The sequence below is a fragment of the Eurypyga helias genome, unplaced genomic scaffold (genome assembly GCF_000690775.1).
Source record: "Eurypyga helias isolate BGI_N326 unplaced genomic scaffold, ASM69077v1 scaffold13976, whole genome shotgun sequence".
NCBI classification, from domain to species: Eukaryota; Metazoa; Chordata; class Aves; order Eurypygiformes; family Eurypygidae; genus Eurypyga; species Eurypyga helias.
Genome location: NW_010256108.1, coordinates 1 through 21,822, shown reverse-complemented (window position 1 = coordinate 21,822; position 21,822 = coordinate 1). Strand labels below are relative to the sequence as shown.

Below are 21,822 nucleotides of genomic sequence, written 5' to 3'. Positions count from 1 at the left end.
TCTATAAATTAGGACCTGCTCTACTGTGGACACTGTTATTCTACCATAAGAACAGTTTGTCTAGCTCCAGAATAGGATTATGCTGATCTTGGCTTAATCTATCTTCGAGATTAGCCTAGAAATTCAAGAAACAGTAACCTTCTTAATCTGAAGATTCCTTTAGATATCAAAACCACTCTGATTAACCTGCAGCATGCCAAATGCCTACCCACTTGTAGCAATTGAGTCAGTTTGGAGATTATGCAAGTATCTCATAGGACTACACAATTCTTCTCAGGATCAAGCCTTGGATTATCACTGCTCTTCTCAAAAAATGAAATTGTCTCTTTTTCACATTATTGCTGAAGAGTTAAAATAACGCATAATCCAGCAACCGTGAAGATGTCTAGAATTGTTACTTTTCATGTAGAAGGTGAAGCCAGGTGGTTAATTAATTCCATTTTCTCCCAGAGAATTCACACAAATGCAGTTACTGCAGAACATAATTATGAAAAATGTACAACATCTTAATGTGTGGGTATGAATATATGAAGGGTAAAGCCTGTCACACTTATTTTGATGAGATGGATCAGCTCAAAGGGTTCTTTTTCTTTTTTATCAAAAGGTTTCCCCCACTATCACCCACTTTTTAAATAAAGGCATACAAATACATTACCTGATACTATCAGGTAGTTTTAAGAAAGCTTAATTTTGTAACATGACACATTCACAAAGCCTTTAGGGCTCATTCATTTAGACTGTTACAAGAATAATAACATACATAGGTGGATAATTAGTCTTACATTACATCAAATTACATCAGTAATGGTAATAATGATTGTAGAGTGGCTGTGTGTTGTTCAGTAGAAATTTGGAGATGTTTTCAACTGATTAGTGAATCACTTAAAATTCAAGTTGCCTCCACCACTGATTTCTATCCATTAGGTTCAAATGAAAGGTATGAATCACCAGGAATAATCAGATTGCTTCAAACTGAGAAAGAAGTAGACCTGCAAATTCAGTATACTAGTAAACAGGCAATCCCTAAATCATGTATTTTATTATTAAAAATGGTATGGGAGACTGGGGGAAAGATTAAAGAGGCTTGACCACCTGAGAGATTATACCAAAAAAGCAGAAGGAAAGAGAAGAACAAAGGGAATACCAAAAGAAAACAGGCTGCAAGATACATTATTTCTCGCTTCCACAAGTACTTATGCACCTCCTGGAAAATTTTGTCAGGTCTCCAGTAGGACAGAAAACTGACAAGATTTATACTGCTACATAGACTTGGAATATGCTTTTTTTTTTAATTAAAAAAAGCACTCTTTCAGTTATATTGATTGAAAACATACAAGAATTTCTTTTTTTCCCCGCTATGATTACAAGTCATTATGTTAAATTACATTGCATCATTTTAAGAAAAAGTGTACCAGAGAACATTTAGCAGCTCCAGCAGCTCACAACAGTGTCAACTAATTCACTTGTTCACAGTTCCCTTTCCAGAAAAAGAGAAAGAAATATCTAGATGAAAGGTATAGCTTGTATCTAGAATATATACGTAATTTTAAATAATAATTTTAAATACCATGAGTTGAGATTACTCTTGCCATGTCTTTTGCAGCTTTGTTTGTTTTCACACATTATTAAATCCGTAGCCATGTGTAGTAAGAAATTAATGCCTTTGAGCTCAAGATCAAATTGGAACAGTGCATTTAAAATGTGTTGCTTTACTATTTTAACTATAGCTAGACATAGCTTCCTTTTCCTAACAACATTTGCAAAGACAAGGTACTTTCCCCCTGTGCTCATTAAAACAGAAGATAAATTTGTATTTTCTTGAGTTTGAAATGTTTCCTAGAACATGATTGCATAAAGCAATTACATTATTATGAGATTGTTTTATTACTCATTTTTGTCTGTTGTAATTTCAACAGGGGACAACATGGTGAGTTAATGTTGTGTTGTCTCACTTTATTACTTTCATGATCAAGTTGCACTCGGGAGGAATTTAGTTTCATTGCATCTAAAAAACTGCTCATATCAGCACGCACATCTCAACTGCTTACACATACTCTTCTACCCTCAGTTACCTCAAATTTAGCATGTTTCTACCTTTCAGATCAATGCAATACATTCTTGGGTCAGAATAAAGTTCAGATAGGACTCAAACAGCAAAAAGTGATAAAAAAGTAGGCTAACTACAACTGTATTCAGTTCCTTCAGAGCCACAAATCATGCCTCACGAAAGTGGGATATAACAATCTCTCTACTATTGCTACAGTCTCAAGAGGAATCACTCTGTAATGGTCCAGCAAGAGAACTACAGAGTAGTAGCATAAATGGTGTTCATTGAGTATCACCATAATTTTAAGCAGCTAATCATTTTACTTGTAGGAACAAAGAGCCCTTTCGCTCCTGAAGGCCAAACAGAGCACGAGGACCTTGGGTGGGCCATGCATTAAACATACACCTTTATCTTATCCAAGAACATACAAAAAATACACAGCCCCAGATCACAAAAAATTAAGTCACTGACAAGTCTGTGCATTCCCCTGCTCTACAGCAAGGCAACTCTCAGGCTGCCAAGTGCCAGACTGAAACTTTGGGACTTGGCAATTCAAGGCAAAAATCATTTCATTTGAACACAGTGTGGAAGCCAAGCCCTAAGACAACACAAATGCCATGAGCAGCCATGTGTTTTGACTCCTTATCAATACTCTCAGTTCATTATGGAACTATTAGGGAACTCAGACTATTATAGTCTGAGTGGAGACCACTGATGTTCCTCAGGGGTCGGTGTTGGGACCTGTACGGTTTAACATCTTCGTTAGTGACACGGATGATGGCATTGAGTGCACCCTCAGCAAATTTGCTGACGACACCAAGCTGTGTGGCGCGGTCGACACGCTGGAGGGAAGGGATGCCATCCAGAGGGACCTGGACAGGTTGGAGAGGTGGGCCTGTGCCAACCTCATGGAGTTCAGCAAGGCCAAGTGCAAGGTCCTGTAGGACCTTGGGTCGGGGCAATCCCAAGCACAAGGACAGGCTGGGTGGAGAATGGATTGAGAGCAGCTCTGAGGAGGACTTGGGGGTACTGGGGGATGAAAAGCTGGGCATGAGCCGGCAGCGTGCGCTGGCAGCCCAGAAAGCCAACCGTATCCTGGGCTGTATCAGGAGGGTGGCCAGCAGGTCAAGGGAGGGGATTCTTCCCCTGTACTCTGCTCTCCTGAGACCCCACCTGGAGTGCTGCATCCAACTGTGGAGCCCCCAACATCAGAAGGATATAGACCAGTTGGAATGAGTCCAGAGGACGCCACAAAGATGCTCCGAGGGCTGGAGCACCTCTGCTATGGGGACAGGCTGAGAGAGTTGGGCTTATTCAGCCTGGAGAAGAGAAGGCTCCAGGGAGACCTTACTGCAGCCTTCCAGTATCAGAGATCAAAAGCATTGCCTTACAAATAATTTACCCATTTATTTTTCCTGGTCAGTTCTATGTTTTATGGTTTTGGTCTTTCTGGTGAAGCAAAGATACCAAACTAAATTTATTCTGTGAGTCATATGAGATTTCTTTTGTCATTAAATGCTTGTTTGTTTTAGAGTAAGAGACTGTACTTTTTACTTAAATTTTGCAATGAGATCTTATAATTCACAATAAGAATTCTATGTGCTTCATCTCAAAAGCATTAAAGGAACATGTTTCAACCTCATTTTTTCCTCCTTAGCTATTCTTAAGATGCATCATGATGGATTAAATATGAACTGGCATATCATTTCATATACACACTTTTCAGAAAGGAAAAACTAAATATATTTTGCCTGGAAAAAAATAAAACCACTTTAGGACGTTTGGACTCCATTCCATAATACATTTGCTGTCTTGGACAACTTACACAATGACTTCATTGCCCAAGCCTCTTCAAAATAAGCCTCTTGTCTATTTACACTGTAAACTGTTTGGACTATAAACTTAAGAGCTAATATTATTCTACTAACTATATACTTCCTAGTACAACAAGGTTCTCACTTCCACTGGGACCTTTATACAGTGGAGTAAGTATTTGTAACAACGCTGTACTTATCAAACTATAAACTATTAAAATTGGAGGGACAGGTGAGAGAAAAAAGCCTCTCAAAAAAAAACCCTTCAGAATAAATGTATGAATATAATTCACTTTTCCACAGGCAGTAGGGACAGATATTATTCAGAAACGTTAACACTAGCCACATACATCCAGTTATATAAAGAAGAACTGCCTAAAGATCCAGCAGGTTCTTCCGAAGTGATTTATGGTGGTTTTGGATCTCTACCACAGCCAGTCTATATTCAGATATAGGACAGAGTGGGAGCTTCAGAGACCTGTCTCACAGGTCCACAAGTGCTCAGCTTAGTACAAATTAAACCTCAAGGAAAACAACTTTGACATCCCAAACCTACCTATGGTTCCTGCTAGACTTTACACTGTGGGAAACCAAATGCTGCAGAACTCCACAATACACCACATGCATTCTGCTTCAGGTTTGCCTCATGTAAAAACTATTATTCTATCAGCAGTTTCCAAGAGCAAGAACATCTGTGTGTGTGTTTTCTGAAAGCAAGCATTGTGGCCCAAGGATAATTCCACATTGGGGAAGGTATACTTCAAACATCTGTGCTGTGGATGAGTCCATGCTGCAGCAGATACACCTTGAAGCATCAGTGGCTGTGTTTGAGGTCATACTGGAGCACCTCAAAGTGTGTGGCCACAGATAAGCCCATGACAGAGCAGGTGCACCCCTGGAGGGATTGCAGCCATGGGTAAGGCCACAATGAAGCAGGTGTATCTTTGGAGGCATCGTGGCCCATGGAGAAGACCACTGCCGCAGCAGGTGCACCTCAATGTGACTACAGTCTGTGGATAAGTCTAAGCCAGAGGAGGAGCAAGAGGAGGAGTTCATCACAACGTTAAATCCAATAGTCTGGTACAATGGGACCAAGGTTGAAGATTGCAATGGAAATACCTTTAAGTTGCTGTAACCCATGATTTCAGTTGCGTGCTACAAGAATTACTATAGCAGGAACCACCTGAACCAATGGAGAACCAGCCCCACAGAAAGCAGTGCAAGTGCAGCAGAGACCAGACCTGAACTGACTTTGGTGCCTAGTAAATTGACAGAACACACCACTTCAGTTAATTAACTCAATGGACATTTCTAAGACATTTTACAGGGGTGATCCACAGACCAAGGGAATGATTTCTGTGTATTATATCAAAGGATGGGAAGGGGGGTGATGGTTAATAAGGATATATTGGACAGTGTAAGAACACAGCATGACATAAATGGTATGGAATAAGGTGTGGTGAATGTGCTGGTTTTGGCTGGGTAGAGTTAAATTTCTTCAGCTACTATGGGGCTGTGTTTTGGATTTGTGCTGAAAAGAGTGTTGATAATGTAGACATCATTTCATTAGTGCTGAGCAGTGCTTACAGAGTCAAGGTCTTTTCTGCTCCTCACCCCACCCCACCAGCAAGTAGGCTGGGGGTGCATGAGAAGCTAGAAGGGGACCTACAAGGGTGCTGGGAGAGGACTTCTTACAAGAGCCTGTAGTGATAGGACAAGGGGTAATGGGTATAAATTGAAATCAGGGAGGTTTAGATTAGATGTCAGGAAGAAATTCTTCACAGAGAGGGTAGTGAGGCACTGGAAAAGGTTGCCCAGAGATGTTGTGGATGCCCCATCCCTGGATGTCTTCAAGGCCAGGCTGCATGAGGCTTTGAGCAACCTGGTCTAGTGCAAGGTGTCCCTGCCCATGGCAGGGGGGTTGGAACTAGATGATCTTTAAGGTCCCTTCCAACCCTAACCATTCTATGATTCTATGATTCTATGACAACTGGAATAGCTGACCCCAACTGACCAAAAGGATTTACCAGACCATATGACGTCATGCTCAGCATATAATGCTGGGGGAAGAAGGAGGAAGAGTGGGGACATTCAGAGCGATGGTGTTTGTCCTCCCAAGTAACCGTGATGGATCACTGAATCCCTGGAGATGGCTGAACACCAGCCTTCTGATGCAACGTGGTGAATGAATTCCTTATTTTGCTTTGCTTGCATGCACAGCTTTCGCTTTACCTATTAAACTGTCTCTGCCTCAAACCATGAGTTCTCACTTTTACTCTTCTGATTCTCCCCCTCATCCCCCTATAGAGGAATGAGTGAGCAGCTGCATGGTGTTTAGTTGCTGGCTGGGGTTAGAACACAACACTTTTGCAGGAAAACTAACCACCAGATTTCTCCACTTAGCTCCAATATTCCCCATCATACACTGGTGGCAAATTTAGTGTACTGGTGCCCCATCAGATATTACAATAATATAATTCTGTGGCCACTAAAAAAAAAACAAATTTCAAAAAGCTTGCTTTGTTTTGTTTTTACCTCTTCTGAAGTGAACAGGACTAGTCTTGGCAAACCTGAAAGCCCTTTTTCCTTTATCTCAGGACAAAATCTGTATCTTGCCAAGTTCATAGCATACATATTGGAAACAGAGCCACCTGCAGAAAGAGACATACAAATATCACATTAGCCCCAGTCCTAGCACCTGGCCTGTGTCTGAGTGCTTGACCTATTAGGGAAAAAACCAAACCATACAAAAAATTCTTACATAAAACTAGCACAAAAAACTACAATTCATTCCTCTTTGTCAGTATCTCAGTAAGTTGTAATTAAGCAATTCTGCAGTAAATCTAGGATTCTACTAAAATACACATTAAATCTGACACAAAAAAATCTATACCATTAATACATTTTTTCCAAAAACTTTTCAGGGGATTTCAGTTTATTTTTCTACTAGTCACAGATAAGACAGAGTTACGGACTTTGTCAGTTTGCTTGGGGTTTTTTTAGGGGGGGCAGTGAAACCCATTTACTCATTTAATTTTATTTCTAACCCCCAAATTAGCCAGAAAAGCTTCACATCTAGCCTAATAATTTGGTACTTGAGTCCCTGTGGACTAATATCACTATATTTCATTATTTCCACACAGTGGGCTGGAATGCTTCTTTACAGAACATTTGGAAGACACGTCCTATCAAGAAGCGTAAGGAAAAAAAATATCAAAACCTCAAACATTTCAAAAAACTATCAAAACTCAAAGGAATTAAGATCATGCCACTCCCACTAAGATAAATCTGGCTCCCACAGCTGGCAGGCAGGATGTCCTCTCAGGCACCACTGCACTGGTTGATGCCTAGCATAAATCAGCCTGTCTGTCCACCACTTTGACTCAATCCAATGAGGTTGGCGGCATTGTTGTTAATAAGGTCTGGGAGAGCATCAATTACAATTAATTTCCACAGAATTATATTTAATGTATAGCTGGTTTCATTCATGTGCTGGTCAGATTCACAGATTTATTACTAGAAACACACAAGAATAAGACTGGATGAAATAGTTGTGAGTGTTCAGCACTGGATTTTTGCATGCATCTGCCAGTATTTTGTTCAAATCAAATGTTTACGGAATTATTGTATTAGTTGATTTATAGTGACTCAGCTGTAAATCTGAACTGTTCTTACCTGGATTAAATATGCCATCACCTTCTTCCCAGCCTATGAACTCAATCATTTTCTTGATGACTGCTTCTTCCACCAAGAGAAACACAGGGGATACTTCATATGTATATCTGAACAAAAATAAAAGCATCATGATTGGTATTAAGACTACAGAACACTCATCAAACTAGATAAACGTTCCTTGCACCTTTTCTGATCTATCAGAAGCTGGTCACCATCAGCAGTAAAACTCTAAACTAAAAACACTATGGATCTGACCCAGTAGAGCAATTGCTTAGTTCCTGACAGCATCACATTGAGACTTCCACTCACAAAGTAATAGGTCACACGCTTATATTTCAGCTATAATGATGTATTGCAAGCAACAATTACTTTTTGTTTAGGCTTTACATTTGCAAGAAAACAGTAGATACGTAACCATTTGCATTCAACACTGCAGAATGTTTCCTTTGAAGCAAACAACTGAGTAAGTCTGATTAATACTTTTTTATGCACTAAGTTAAAAAAAAAAGGCATCTAGGTTTAAAAGTCTTGAAAAACAAAAGATCTCTCCTCTTAAGCCCCACCTCACAAACTAGAAAAAAGGCCTCATCAGCTTAGCCAAGTTTCTGGTGAGCTTTTCAGCCAATCCAGACTCTTCCTCTCCTAAATTCCCACACATTTCCTACCTCCTTTGTAGCACTGTACCAGAAATCAGAAGGGGGTAAAGCAAAAGAAAAAAAAACCCAAACCTGTTATTCCAAAACACATGGTAATTCATCATGAAGAGGACAAAGAGCTACACTTACACACTTGGGTTCAGTGCTTCTGTAATGAAACGAGCCACTAACGAGTAATGATCTATTCCAGCATACAGCTGATTGAAAAATCTTGGATGACCTGAAAACACAGAAGAAAAGCAGTGACAGTACCATACATGAAAAGAAAAGATATCACAGGCCCTCTCAGCTGAACACTGATCACTGCAAACCACAATTCATCATTCTCTCAGTATTTTCTGGATTTACTGTCTTTTTCTTAGGTTAGACAATCCTTTGAAAATAAATTTAATAAGCACTTTCAGGTCCAAAACAAGGTTTGAGAGATGCAAGTAGTGCACAGAACGAATGTGGGTTGTTCACAAGCTTTACAAATAAAAAAAAGGGATTGACAACTGAGTACATACAGTGGCTTTTAACAGTGGCCTTGAGAGGCCACAACACATGTTCTGCCAAATTTTGCTAAGCATTAGAATACAGGAACCTGCCAGTCTCAGGCAGCTGTACCTGTGCTCCCTCCAAAGTCTCAGTACTGACAGAGTGCAGCAGCTTGGAAATACTAGAAATGCAGACTTAAAATGACAAGTTAGTGTTTATCTGCCCTGAAACACTGAGTTAGAACTAATTATGAGAGTAGTCTATACTCCTGCTGATTATAAAAACAATTCAGCAGTGGGATCACCTACAATGCCATTTTAATCCACAGCACAGTACTTTTGCATGCAAAACCAGATAAACTGTAGGTTTCCATTTATATCATATCTGGGCTTCAATAAATGTTTATACTTATATTAAAGACTATTTTCACAGCATAATTTTGTATAAAATATCCTTTCTAAGGTGACATAGTGTAACGAAGGAAAATCTAAAGGCAATTTGCAAAAGTAAGATTAAGGGAGCACCTTCCAGTCAGGCAGTAATTGTATCTGCATCTTATTAGTGCACTTCCCCCTGTAGATGAGTATTGTTACTTTTTTTCTGGTTTTCAAAGGACATTTGAAAGGCATGCGGTCGCTTTCAATATGGTTTTACACTTTGACTTTGTAGCAACAATGACTGTAGCAGGCAACGTGCCCTGGAAATGCACAACTAACTGTATCAAATGTCCTTCTCACTTTCCAAAACAGAGCCTAAGCTATGCCACATCTGAAATCCTGAGCTACTGATCCCACAGTGCTATTTCCTGAACAGATGTTCATCCCTTTTCGCTAAGATTGAGTTGTACTACACGCACTGCAGAAAGGTTAGCCGTAGAGAACTAATCCTGCAGAGATGTGGTGTACTGTCTCTGAAACACCGCAGGCTCTCTTCTTACAGTGTCTGGAACAGGAATTGCTGCCTATCAGCAAATTAACACCCTGTAAGACCGTTGCTCAGAAAGAGCAATAGTAAAGGTAGGATAATCATCACAAAGAATGTATTGTTTGTACAAGGGCAGTGATGGCAACTCCACACCTCACTACTCAGACAGCAGGACATCACACACAAAGGTCCTCCTCCCACCTGTTTTGCTAGACTATTAAATCATACCTGTCTAGGTGACTTTCACAAAGCTTCAAAATGGCAGAATCTACCCTTAATGCCAATGGCATTACAGGAATTAGTTTTCCATTAGTTTGCCATGATTATACATTTTAATCAAACTTATGTTGACCAGCACTGAGTCAAACAACGGAAACACAGCCAAATGTTTGCACACTTGTATAGGCAGACAGAAAACAAACATTCACACCCCCACTTTCCTGAAACGTGACAGAACTTTGAAAACACTATCCTGTCTTTCTAGGTTAGCATACAAAATAACTTCATTAGAAATCAGATTCCTACTGGTTTTGACGCTGTATTGTATAACATCTCGGCAGAGCTGCAAAAGCTTTTGATGAGATTCTCCGGTGTCCCTCATTTCCAGGTCCAAAATCTGCTTCAGTGTTTCAGGAGCTCGCCATTCACAAACCTAGTGATGGAAAGAGGGAATACACCGACAGTGAATAGGTTAGCCAATAGACACAGGTTAAAAGGTACAAGGTAAGCACCACATTCAACGCTGGTTTCACAAAACTGCCCATTGCGGTATGCCACCAGAAAATCTCTCTGGCATCCAGTCTTATGGGATCTTGGTTTTATTGTGTCTCGGTCATTACTTGACCATAAAAAAATTAGTGGGGAATGCTGGAAGGCAGAAAAGCAAGAAGCCTGCAGGTCAAATTCTGTCCTTAGCTAAGGATTTGTAATCACAGCATTTTCACATGCTGTTGTGCCAAGGGCTGGAAGCATCCAGTGCATGCCCAAAAGGCAAGCATGTTTCATTTTCAAGTCCTCTTCCCATACTGCGCTCTTAAGCGAGGGTCCTGTGAAACCCATAGCAATCTCAAAACGTTGCCCTTTCACAGTGGTACCACACACCTTGTTCCTCCTTCTCCAGCACCAACGCCCCTGAGAAGAGAAATAACTCGCCCACCCCAAACAAGAAAAGCACTGCACCCATCTGCCATCTCAGAGAAGGTGACCATTGTACTCTGATATGAAAAAACCCATTATTTTCTAGCAAGTATGTATGCTAATTATGTTAGTGAAAGGTTTTATAATATGATCTTTCTTAATTTGGAAGGCTGTCTCTTTATTTCAGAGCCAGGCACAGACTAGAAGTAATTTTGAGGCTACTTAAACTGCAATAAAATACAGCTTAGGGTAAAAATTGCTCTACTGTTCATTATCTCTGTTACAAATTCTCAAGAACACTCTATGGCTTTACCTTTTCTGTTACATCATCAGCTTTCTGAATGACTTCTTCCATTATAATCTTACAGGCCTCTTCCACAAACTTCTCTCCTGCCTTTGAGTCCATTATCGGACCATTTAGGATGACCCCATCCACCAAAACAGCATTCTTCTTCTTCTGGAGCATCTCCTGTTTGCAAATACCAACTGTAAGATAAAAACCTCATCATTAGAGTAAGGCCTGGACAACTAAATCATAAACTAAAAACATATTATTTCATGGCTGAAGATTTAGCCAGCTTAAGAAAAAAATCACATGGACTTTTCACATGTACAAAACCCCTAGATTTTGTTGAAAGAATCTTTACAGACAAAAAAAAAGTACATGTTACCTCAAACCTAGGTTGTTATTATGTAGGTAATAATGGCCTACTGTATTGTACCTACCGCTTTCTGTAGCATACAAAATCGTGCAAGGCACCTTCCAAAAACAGAAAAATACAGTTCTGGCCTAGAACATGATACAGCTGGATAAACAGAAATAAAGTGCAAGATAATAGGCATTTTTCTTAGCAGAAAATGTTTCCCTCCACATGTTACTCCTCCTGCTCCCCTTTTTTCATTAAATAATTTCCAGCTTCATTTCCCATATCTTTATGCAGTCTTCTGCATCCTTTTCAGTGTCTCACTGACCCACACTCCATGAAGATAAAACCCTTTGAAGCTGCAGTCAATATCACATGCCTTTCTTTCTCTCCTTTCTGCCCTTCTCCTATTAAGGGCCCTGAGTCACTAATTACAGTAATTTGCTGTGCAGATTATCTTGTTTATTCACTTCAACAATGATGACTTTCTTCTCCCTCACTTAATGTGTTCCATAAACATTGCTACTTCCTTCTTTACATTACTTCTGAAAGCTCATCCAGACACATGGTTGCCACTGTTGGCCAGTATCTATTTCATGTATTGAATTCATACGGCAAGATCAGGACTCCAGTTTTAATCAGCATGAGGATAAAGATGAAAGTGAGACATTTAGAGATATCAAGGGAGCAGACATTTGAAACAGTGTAGTGCCGAAAGGAGAAGCAGTAACTACCATATCCAAATTATCTGGGTTACAGAGAAGGCCTGTCCACTGATCTCACCCTAGAATAGCCAAGATCTATGAAGCCAAGCAGCATTGCCTTGGAGGGTCTTCTTCAGCTACAATGAGGATGGGAAAAGGGTAAAGAAGTATGAAGAAAGTTCCACCCAAACCAAATTTATCTTCTGCTTTACATTTTGCTCCAGTTATACAGTAGTTTTTTCACAGGTCTAAACAAACAACCGAATTTCCAGAAGACTGCCAGACACTGCAGTCTGACACATTCATCATACTTATCGTAATTACAGTTCCTCATGTGCAGGCAGGTATAAAAGAACAATGCCACCAAGAAAGGTGGATGACTTCGAGGCCTATTGATTGAAAAAAAAAACCTGTCAATCCCATGAGCTTTTATTTACTGATGCCTCAAAAAACCTATTCAGTTCACTTTCACTTATCAGGGAAGATATGACAAAGATCATCACATTCTAACATGAGGTGAAACCTCAGGCTTACCATAATGCTGATGACAAAAGTGAGACCCCCATCGTCTGTATTTCAGAAGTTATTTCTATTTTTAATCCAAAGGGGAAATACACTAATTTCTGCTGAACAGAGCAGCCCTTAGCACATTGTTATAGGAGAGACATAAACGTTCTTGTAGGCAGATACAAAACAAGCAGGTAAACAGTATTACATCTTCAACAGGCACAGAGGGAAAAATCAGAGACATCAAAAACATCAGTTCTCATCATGCTCCCCAGCACACCGCAGCAGAGGCACTGTACTGAAATTGCAGCTTTGAAAAAGTCTTAGAGGTTTCTCGCTGAAGGCACAAGCTGGTAGGTAAACTTCACAAGACTTAAACCACCAGGTATTAACAAGGACTTGGAAGGCATCAGGTCTTTGAGTAGACAGAACAGGGACTGTTTTTGGATTGAGAGTTAATTATTTGATGCATAAATAGCTGCCGTAAGGATTAACCAGAGTTCAACACAAACACAAAAAAACCTCAGCCTCGACATCACCTATACATTCCAGAACCAGACCTGTGAAAAAAGCTTTCTCTTGGTAACTCCATCAGCTACATTTCTGACACTTTTGCACAGAGGTGTGATACTAATACTTCCATGACTTTACAATGGTCTCTTCCAGGGATTCTGTTAAAAGCAAAAGCAGAACTTTATATTATTTTTACTACCACGTCTTTAGGAGGGTGGGTGACGGGTCTAACAACAGCTCCCTATTTGAAACAGGTCTGTTCACCTCTACACACAGCTTTACGGTCTCCATAGGGCACTTTGTCAAGCCTGGGGAAGATGATATCATCTAGAAAACTGCTGATAGACTACCCCTAGTCCCAGGACATCTATGTCGGGCCTCAGGCACAGTCCAAGAGAAAGGCAAAGCAGGGAGGAAGGGAGGGCAGGCAGCCTTCATTTCAAAAACAATTTACCTGTGTAAGGCTCCAGCAAAGAGTTCAGGAGTAAGCCCACATTATATTTCATGAGATAATAACCCTTGCAATTATTTTCCACTTTCTCAATAATTTTCTGGTCATCACTTACCATTTCAATCTGAGCTTGCTTGGCTGAATTCTGCCCTTGAACATACCATAAGACTATTACTGGAAATTAATAGGAATGACTATTTCACAGTCAGCAGTCAAATCAAACCCCAAACATACACATTTTCTGAAGTAAAGGTCTTCATGTTTTGCAAACCACTGTTGGATATATATACTATCCCCACCCCTCATAACTGTACTGCAAATCCTGTGGTACTTAATCTTCTACTTATAACTGTCTGACTGATGGAATTCTTTTGAGAATATCAAGCTTTTCTTTACTGAAAAATAAATTTGTTTCCTCTTGGTTGCAGCAAAAATCTTGAAGAGGAAAACTAAGTAGATCATAAAAGTCTGAATTTCCATAACATTGTTGTTCTTTTTACTATATTTTAGAAAAGATCCTATAACCAATTTAGGTTTTAGATGAGTGAACCTCCAGAAAGATTCAAATTTCACTTTTCATGTCACAGTAATCAAGTTAAATAGCATGCTTTTAACACCTTCTTGGAACTCAGCATCCAAGCTAAGAAACACACACTATCTTTTTGAGCTGATAATTCATGTTGTTTCTTAAAAAAAAAATAAAGAAAACAAAAATCATACCTCAAATGCTCAAAACACTGTTTTCCAAGAATTTTGGGCCTGTTACATATGTCTCAAACACACCTGATTGCACTAAGGGAACACATTCCACAGAGCGTCCACTTTATAGAAGCAGTATTTTGTCACATACACCTTTTTTGTTTTCAAACATGATAGGCAAACGAGCTAGAGATGTGGCTGCAATACATGTATTCTTTTCTATTTAAGAATACAGAAGCAGACTCAGAAAACAGACTTCCAGAAAATATATCAAGTGCAGTTTCAGCCAAATGGCTCCAGGCTTGAAATATAACTAAAACTTTAGCAAATGGAAGTGCTTTAAATCAGAGATTAAGGATTATTGACTGTTCAAGATATCCTTCTGCAAAAGAGAAGACTCAATCCTGCTTCAGTTGAAAGTAATTGGGCATTTAGCCACTGGCTTCATCAGGAGCAGCATCAAGCCCATAATTCTCACATTTCATCCTAAGTGAAATATTTTACTACAGAAGCCTAAGGATTTCTAACCAGCATTTCAATTTTATGCTCAATATTATTTTCCCAGAAAAAAAATTAATTGGAGCTGAAATAATGAATAGAAAAATAAACATTTTTCAGATGTTTCTATATCTTTATGTAAGCACAACCAAGTATTTTAAAAGCTGCATCTGTGTTTCCATCAACACACAGAAACTTTCACCGCTAAATTCTTGCACTACAAAAAGAAATTGGAGCCTTGTTCTTGGCACGTTCCGACAACATTTGGGAGAGTAGAATAAAACGCCCAGAAAGATTTACTGCTCACAAGGAAAAGGCAGAAACAGAAGGGGGTGGTTGTGAAAGAGTAGCTGGTACTTGAATGCCAGAGCCAAATCCTGTTCAGTTTGCACTGTACTAGCCGCTGACTATTCAAGTGAATGCAAAAGGCTGATTTCTGCTTTGCAATAAACACAGTAATAATTGCCAGCATTCACCAAAACCAAATTTTAAATTTCTCATCCTGCATGATCTGGTAATGGTTGTCCTTTCAGAAGACCTCAGTACTTTCTTTCAGTGTGTCCAGCTAAAGAAGTGAACTCCAGTGTCAAGACTCCAAACCACCACATTTAATGGATTACTGTGGTGCCATATTGTGTATCGAAGTATTAAAACACAAACCTGTCCTGTACTGTGCAGCTATTTGAGTCCCTTGGCATACGTAATCTTCAGAGGCACTTTTTTTCCTTTTTAATCACCACATTCTCTCTGTCTGTGCCTGAAGTAAAACCACCCCAGTTTTAAGGCAAAATATAGTACTGCTTAGTAAATTGATTTCCCAGGCCTGTTGCCAAGTAAAGGAGATGCAGGCTTCTTAGAACACAGTATACAAGTTGACATGGTATCCTGGGAAAGCCATCTGTATGAAGAAAAAAAAAAAAAAGCAGGCACAGTTACGGTAGGGCTCATGCAATTGCCCTTTTACTACATGCTCCTGTTCTGCAGGTTTATGGACAAGGTCTGTGGACAGGGAACTAGCTGGGTGCTTCCCTTCAGGGAGTCAGCAACAGCATAAATCCAAACGTGACCTTCATAGGGCAGGACCTGAGGAAAAGTGCCTGTGCCTGGGCTCTAAGGCCCCTCAGTAGACTCTGGAAGCACTGCTAGCGCTGAACAGCAACAGCAGAACATTCAATGGGTACAGCAGTCCTATCTCCATCCCACACCTGAACTTCCCATTCTGAAAGGAGAGGTTGGGAAGTGAGAGAGAAAGCTTGAGACGAGCGCCAGTGATGAATCTCACAGGGAATGCGAGGTCCACACTAGTACAGAGGTCCTGCTTTCGGAGAGGTTTCCAGAGCTCTGACGGGGCACCTTTATCAGTTGAGCGCTCATGACACGATGTGCTCGTTCACTGCGTGCCAAGTGTTTGCTATACAGACTGTGAGGCAAGATATGCTAAAAAATATAATAAAAGAAGCAGACAAAATTTAAGAAACAAGAATCAGGAATTTTTATGCAGCCAAACCTCAGGAATTGATGTTAATATTTAATAATGACTTCTCGATGTCCTAACCAAGTAACTGCAGGAATGATTCATGCTGTAACATTTCTAATTAGGAAGAAAGGCTTTGGAGAATTAAAATTCACCTTGATGAGAAACTAAGAAGCGGCAGATGCCAACTACGAAATGGAAATCCCAACTCCCTGACCCCAGTGAGATTCTCTCGGCTCACGTGTTTTACTTTTTAACATCTGCCAATGGCGTAGGGAGTATCTGAGAAACAAAATGGCTTTTATTTTAATTAGAAGTTGCATATTGATAATGAACATCTAATGAGCGTTCTCTTTTTCTGGGGGGAAAGTGAATATATTTGCAACGTGCGAGTCAATCACAGGCACTGTGCATGAGATAGCAAAGTTAACAACTTCAGGAGGCTGAGTTCAGACAGAAGTGATGAATATGCGTGACCCACATAGAATATAAAGAATCCCTGAGATTTCACTGCTTCCCACTGGAAAAAATTGAAGTGAAAAGACAATTGGGAGTTTTTTTCCAAATGGAAGTTCTGTAACTTGATTTAGGAGAGTCCATGACAGCCTGTAATTTCATGCAAGAACTATATTTTTAGTCATAGCATAAAAACAATTTTTAACTCCAGTCTTTCAAAAATCAACTAAGAAAACAGTAATTTACTCAAACTGAGTTTTCTGGGACTCAATGCAAGTTAAAATGTAAAAATAGATGCAAAGTCAAAATTTAATTTTAGGAAGTTTTACCTCTACATTCAAGTTACAGCCAAACCAACTTTTTTTCTCTGTTTTTCTTAATGTCATAAACCCTTCCATATTTTCTGTTTCCTGCAAAGGATTTCTGATTACTGCTTACTAGCTCACATCTACAACATTGTGCTGAGATAGACCCTTAGTTACTAACACAGGGAAGCTACTGCATAGTAAATCAGGATGTAACTTTCCAGCTCACTAGGTCCCCTGAACTAGTTCCTATGTAGAGATTCATAATTTATTAGCATATTATGTATAGCAAAGTAGTTAATCCACTTTCAAAACAGAGCAAGCTGCCTTGCAAAGACCATTATAATGTTGCTGGGCTGATCAGCAGAGAACAGTCACACAGCTGAGGGACCCAGCAGAGCTCTGGAGATGTCACTTCCAATCACGCCTACCTTGCTTTTCCTAAGTGATTTTGGGAAACGACTCCTGAGCTACAAGAGGCGAAGCTGCTGGGTGACAATACACAGTTGCAAGTGCCAGCAGAAGACACCGGCAGTCCTTTTCAAGGGCAGCAGCCTGGATGATGCCTGGTAGAAGCACAGATACAACCATGCTCACCAGTGAGACCATCTGATCCATGCCCCAGTAAGACAGCTGAAAGAAGCCCAGAGTTCCAGCACCTGCAGTCTGACTGCACCCATGATCCCAGTCTTTAATTTTTCCCCTAAGAAAGGTAGAAGATCAATAACTTACTTTGGGGCTTTTTTCTGACCATGCCACAACTTTAATCAGTCATTGGAGATCAGCATCAGCACTGCAAACACACACCAGGTACATACAGCATTTGTTTGTTACTTTTTAACATGATCTATTGGCCCCAATGGGGGCTCAATCCCTGAAGAATTGATTAGGTCTTCTTGAGAAAAATGAGTTTAAGAAGCTCAATGAGACACAAGCTGTCTCGCAATATAACTAGCAGAGGGATGCCAAACTGCTTACGATACAACTTTTCTTGTTGAAACTCTGACATTTGCCAGTGTATAAGAACATATTTATGGAGCTTTTCAGCTTATATAAAGGTGAGACACGACAAAGGGCAGGGACATCCAAGTTTTAGAGCCAAAAGCTCTTCCAAATTATCTAGATTTAACCAGCTACTTTGTAGAGTTATTGCCATTTCGCTGACAAGACCTTGGTCACCAAGGACCACTTTCTTCATCATATTTATGGCACTGAAAAACCTCTGATCCAGTGACTTTAACACACCTCTGTTTGCTGACACTTAAAAAGTTCTTCATTAAAAAAAAAAAATCAAGATTGCATATACTCAAGAAACAGTAATAGAGATGGGCATACATAGATTTGAAGATGTCAGTCATCTCTTATCACCCTTAAACTAGCCTTGACAATAATTATCCACAAAAACAACCTCCACTGACACGCCACAAAGCAACAACCATTTGCCTTTTAAATTTGTTATACCTTTATTACACACATATAAACCCCATTAATACTAGAATAACTTGTGTGCACAGTTGGGATAATAAAAAAAGGGGGGAAATGGCCCCAATTTAGCCATGTCCTGCTGAGTATCCTTGAGCTACCCATGTTTTACCAACAACTACCTTCAACAACCTCTACAGTTTGTGATGCGAGACAGAGCAAAAAAGGCCAGAAGAAATTTAACTTCTGATTTTTGCAATGCCTGAAGAGTTAGACATTTGGGATGAGCATTAGGACTGACCCAAATCTGACCATGCTGAGGGTGGAAAGTCAGAGAAATAAAGACAGACATATGTGTGTCTTGAACATGTAATAAATGCTTATGGAAATACAAATGGTCTCTATAGAAGCAGACTGCTTAAAATAATTAGGAACCAGGAAATTAGGGCACATGAAATCTAAACTGTTTAATAGTCAATAAAAAGCTGATCAGTATGCAACAAGATCTCCCAATGCATTAAAAAGTGACAATTCTTGGTTGTGTAAGTGACAGCTTAAAAGACGCCTTAATCAAGAAAGAAAAATTATTTATTGAACTTCTCAAATGTCAAATTAAGCTTCTTCACTAAAGGTTCATTAACTGCCAAAAAAATTCTTATTAATTTTAAAGCACAATGAATGCACTCACACAGAATGGCTGTATTTGATGCAAACCTCATTTCTTGCAAACCTATGTTTCCATTCCTTTGATGCAGTGCTATTAGCAAAGATCCTAGTATCATTTTTATCAGATCAGATTTTAAGACACAGGAGAGATCCTATCCCTCTGCTCTGACCAAAATACTAACCCAAGTGTCACATTTCCAGAGCCTTAAAGTCACCCTAACTTCCACTATATTTTACCATGCTTCACATTACACCTGTTTGAGATAGCAACACAGCAACAATTTACACGAAATAAACGTTTGCTGACTCACCTCCCCAGTCTGCTGGCAGATGCAAACCACATAATGCCCCCAACTTAACATACACACACTGAGCAGCCAGCAGTTCAGAAGTTAAAAAGCAGCATATTGCATAAATGCTGACTGCTCCCTTTCTCTTGCGGTTTCTAGCTCCAACTCTATTTGTTGCACTTGATGAGCTAGTAACAACTTGTTTGAGACTCTGCTTAATAGACTCAGCCTTTATGCCCCACAAGGGAAAATCTCACCTGTTTTTTCTCCAACTACAAATTCTCCAAGCTTTCTCCCTGCCAAAACAGCCTTGGGAAGCTATCCTGATGCCAAATGACTGAAGAATATACGCAGTCAAGACCCATTTCTACAGCTAGGAGTAGGAAACTACCACTTGGTCCCCACTCATACGTGGGGTTTTGCTATCTTTTGTGTTATCGAAGGTAGAGCCTAAAGAATCCTCTTCCCCACCCCTGCAGAGTAAGGCTGCCCTTGCAGACAGTGGTGATGATGTCTGAGAGAAACTAGGCGCAGTGAGCAGTATGCTTGTGAGGTTCATCTTGCTCTCACTTTCAGATATATTAAAGGTGTTAAAAATCAATGTCACTGCCCAAGAGCGCTCCCACTGCATTCACAGCAACCACTGCAAGGCTAACTCTATGCACTGGGAAACACATCCGAGTCTCCACTGCAACTGTGTCCACTTTGCTAGCTGCTCCAGTTGTACAAAGCAAACACAATGCTACTCCTAAAACAGGCAAGTGCCCTTCAGCCTCTGTCTCCCAGGTGTTTGGCCATACAACCTTACCACGATCCAACTAAGAGCACATAAAATCAGTACTGAAAGGAGAAAGTCTGCCCATAACCAGCCCAGAAAGATCTGGGTTTTTCTAGCAAGTGTGCATCAGTGGGATGCACACTTGCTAGAAAAAAAAACTTTCAGGAGGCAGCAAAGACCTTACCACCTCAAGAACCTGAGCCTCATTTCTCCAATGGCTCTGAATAACGAGAAGAGCCTTTCCCCAGATCCCAAATCACCTACTCCACAAACAACCAGGCTACAATCAACATCCCCAGCAAAGGCTACAGTACAGCCCAACTTCCTTCACCACCCCACTGATGTGAAGTTCATTCACCAGACAGAAAACACAGCAAGTCACCAAAGGTAAAGGGAGGAAGAGCGGATCGAGAGGCTAAAGGATTTCTGATGAGAGGAAAGTAGGCAGAACTTAGAGATGCAATTCCTGCACAAGGTAGAGGGACTGAAAAACCCGCAGCAACAAGGGTGAGGATTGTATTATCACTAGACACATTCTGTTTTACCAGCACAAGCCAATGGTTTTGGAAGGAAATTAGACTTCTGGTAGCACATTTTGCGCGATATTCAAATGAGAACACTACTACTCAGCTGAACGGAACGCCAGGATCTCGGGTTCAGTGATTGCTAGAAGCCCATCTTTGGTGTTGTCTTGGCAGAGGATATTAAGATAAGCTGCATCGGAAGGGAATCACTTTTGGAGCTGCTGGCATTCATACGGTACTGCTGCTGCTACTTGTACAGGACAGCCTTAAGCTACTATGCGCTCTAGAACATATCTACTGCATACTAGTTGCCATGTAACTTCACAAAGCTCATTCAATTTACAACAAATTAAGAGAAAGGGAATCATTGTCCTTCAATATTAAGTTTCTGGAGTTCTTATATTCACTCATTTTCAAATACATTATTTTTGTTTGGAGATCTTCCACCAATAGAGTGCTAATGACTTAGGTCACCCATGAATGCAAGAGACCAACCTTTTGGAGACAAGCTAGGAGACTTTCTCAACATGGAAGCAAAAATTTCTTAGTAGCTTATCCATGCTTAGAGTAAAACTGGAAGAAACCTTCTAGATCCTGAGACTTTTTGGCTGTTTTTATAAGAGATTCCCAATTTGGGATAAGTAGAGAAATTCTTAAGAGAATATTGATCTTGTGGGAAGGGGGACTGCCACCTGCAAACACGTGACTCAGCAATTAATGATCAAGGCATTTCTTAACCTTGCAAATAATGGCATACCTAAAGCCTAAGCATACCGCAATTCAGTCTCTCCTCATCTTCCAAGCTTCTACAGGATGTCTTTCCTCCTTTAGCCATAGGTCTTCCAACTTTCATAAACATATGGTCAACCTTTATTTTTCATTGCATAATGACGAAATGCCTTCCTGTTAATGCAGGCAAACAAGTTAACTTGATAATACATTTATAAAACAGGATTAACTTCTCCCTTCCTGAGACCTTCTGCTTCAAAGCAAATCACTGTATTGCCATGCCTGTTTTATTCTGGTGCCTGGGAAGAAAACTAAGGCACCGCACTATAAGATCATTTATTTCAACAAAAACACTGCACTGCAATGCTTTTAAAATAATTGTTACAAACTATATCTTATCAAACCGCTGTGGCTACGTCGGCGGTGCGCTCA

At 40.1% G+C, this 21,822-nt stretch overlaps 1 protein-coding gene across 1 annotated transcript in view; it reads right to left on the bottom strand.

The window, feature by feature from the left end:
* The window catches only part of GADL1 (glutamate decarboxylase-like 1), a gene marked incomplete at its 3' end in the record, with an annotated part of 38,515 nt that extends 27,319 nt beyond the window's left edge, over positions 1-11,196 (bottom strand). The window contains exons 1-5 of the mRNA XM_010153554.1: positions 11,044-11,196; positions 10,119-10,245; positions 8,322-8,412; positions 7,537-7,643; positions 6,397-6,512 (exon numbers count right to left, since the gene is read on the bottom strand). Of these exons, the coding sequence (XP_010151856.1) occupies positions 6,397-6,512; positions 7,537-7,643; positions 8,322-8,412; positions 10,119-10,245; positions 11,044-11,196 (594 nt within the window). The remainder of the gene's footprint in view (positions 1-6,396; positions 6,513-7,536; positions 7,644-8,321; positions 8,413-10,118; positions 10,246-11,043) is intronic.
* Between the last annotated feature and the right edge of the window lie 10,626 nt (positions 11,197-21,822).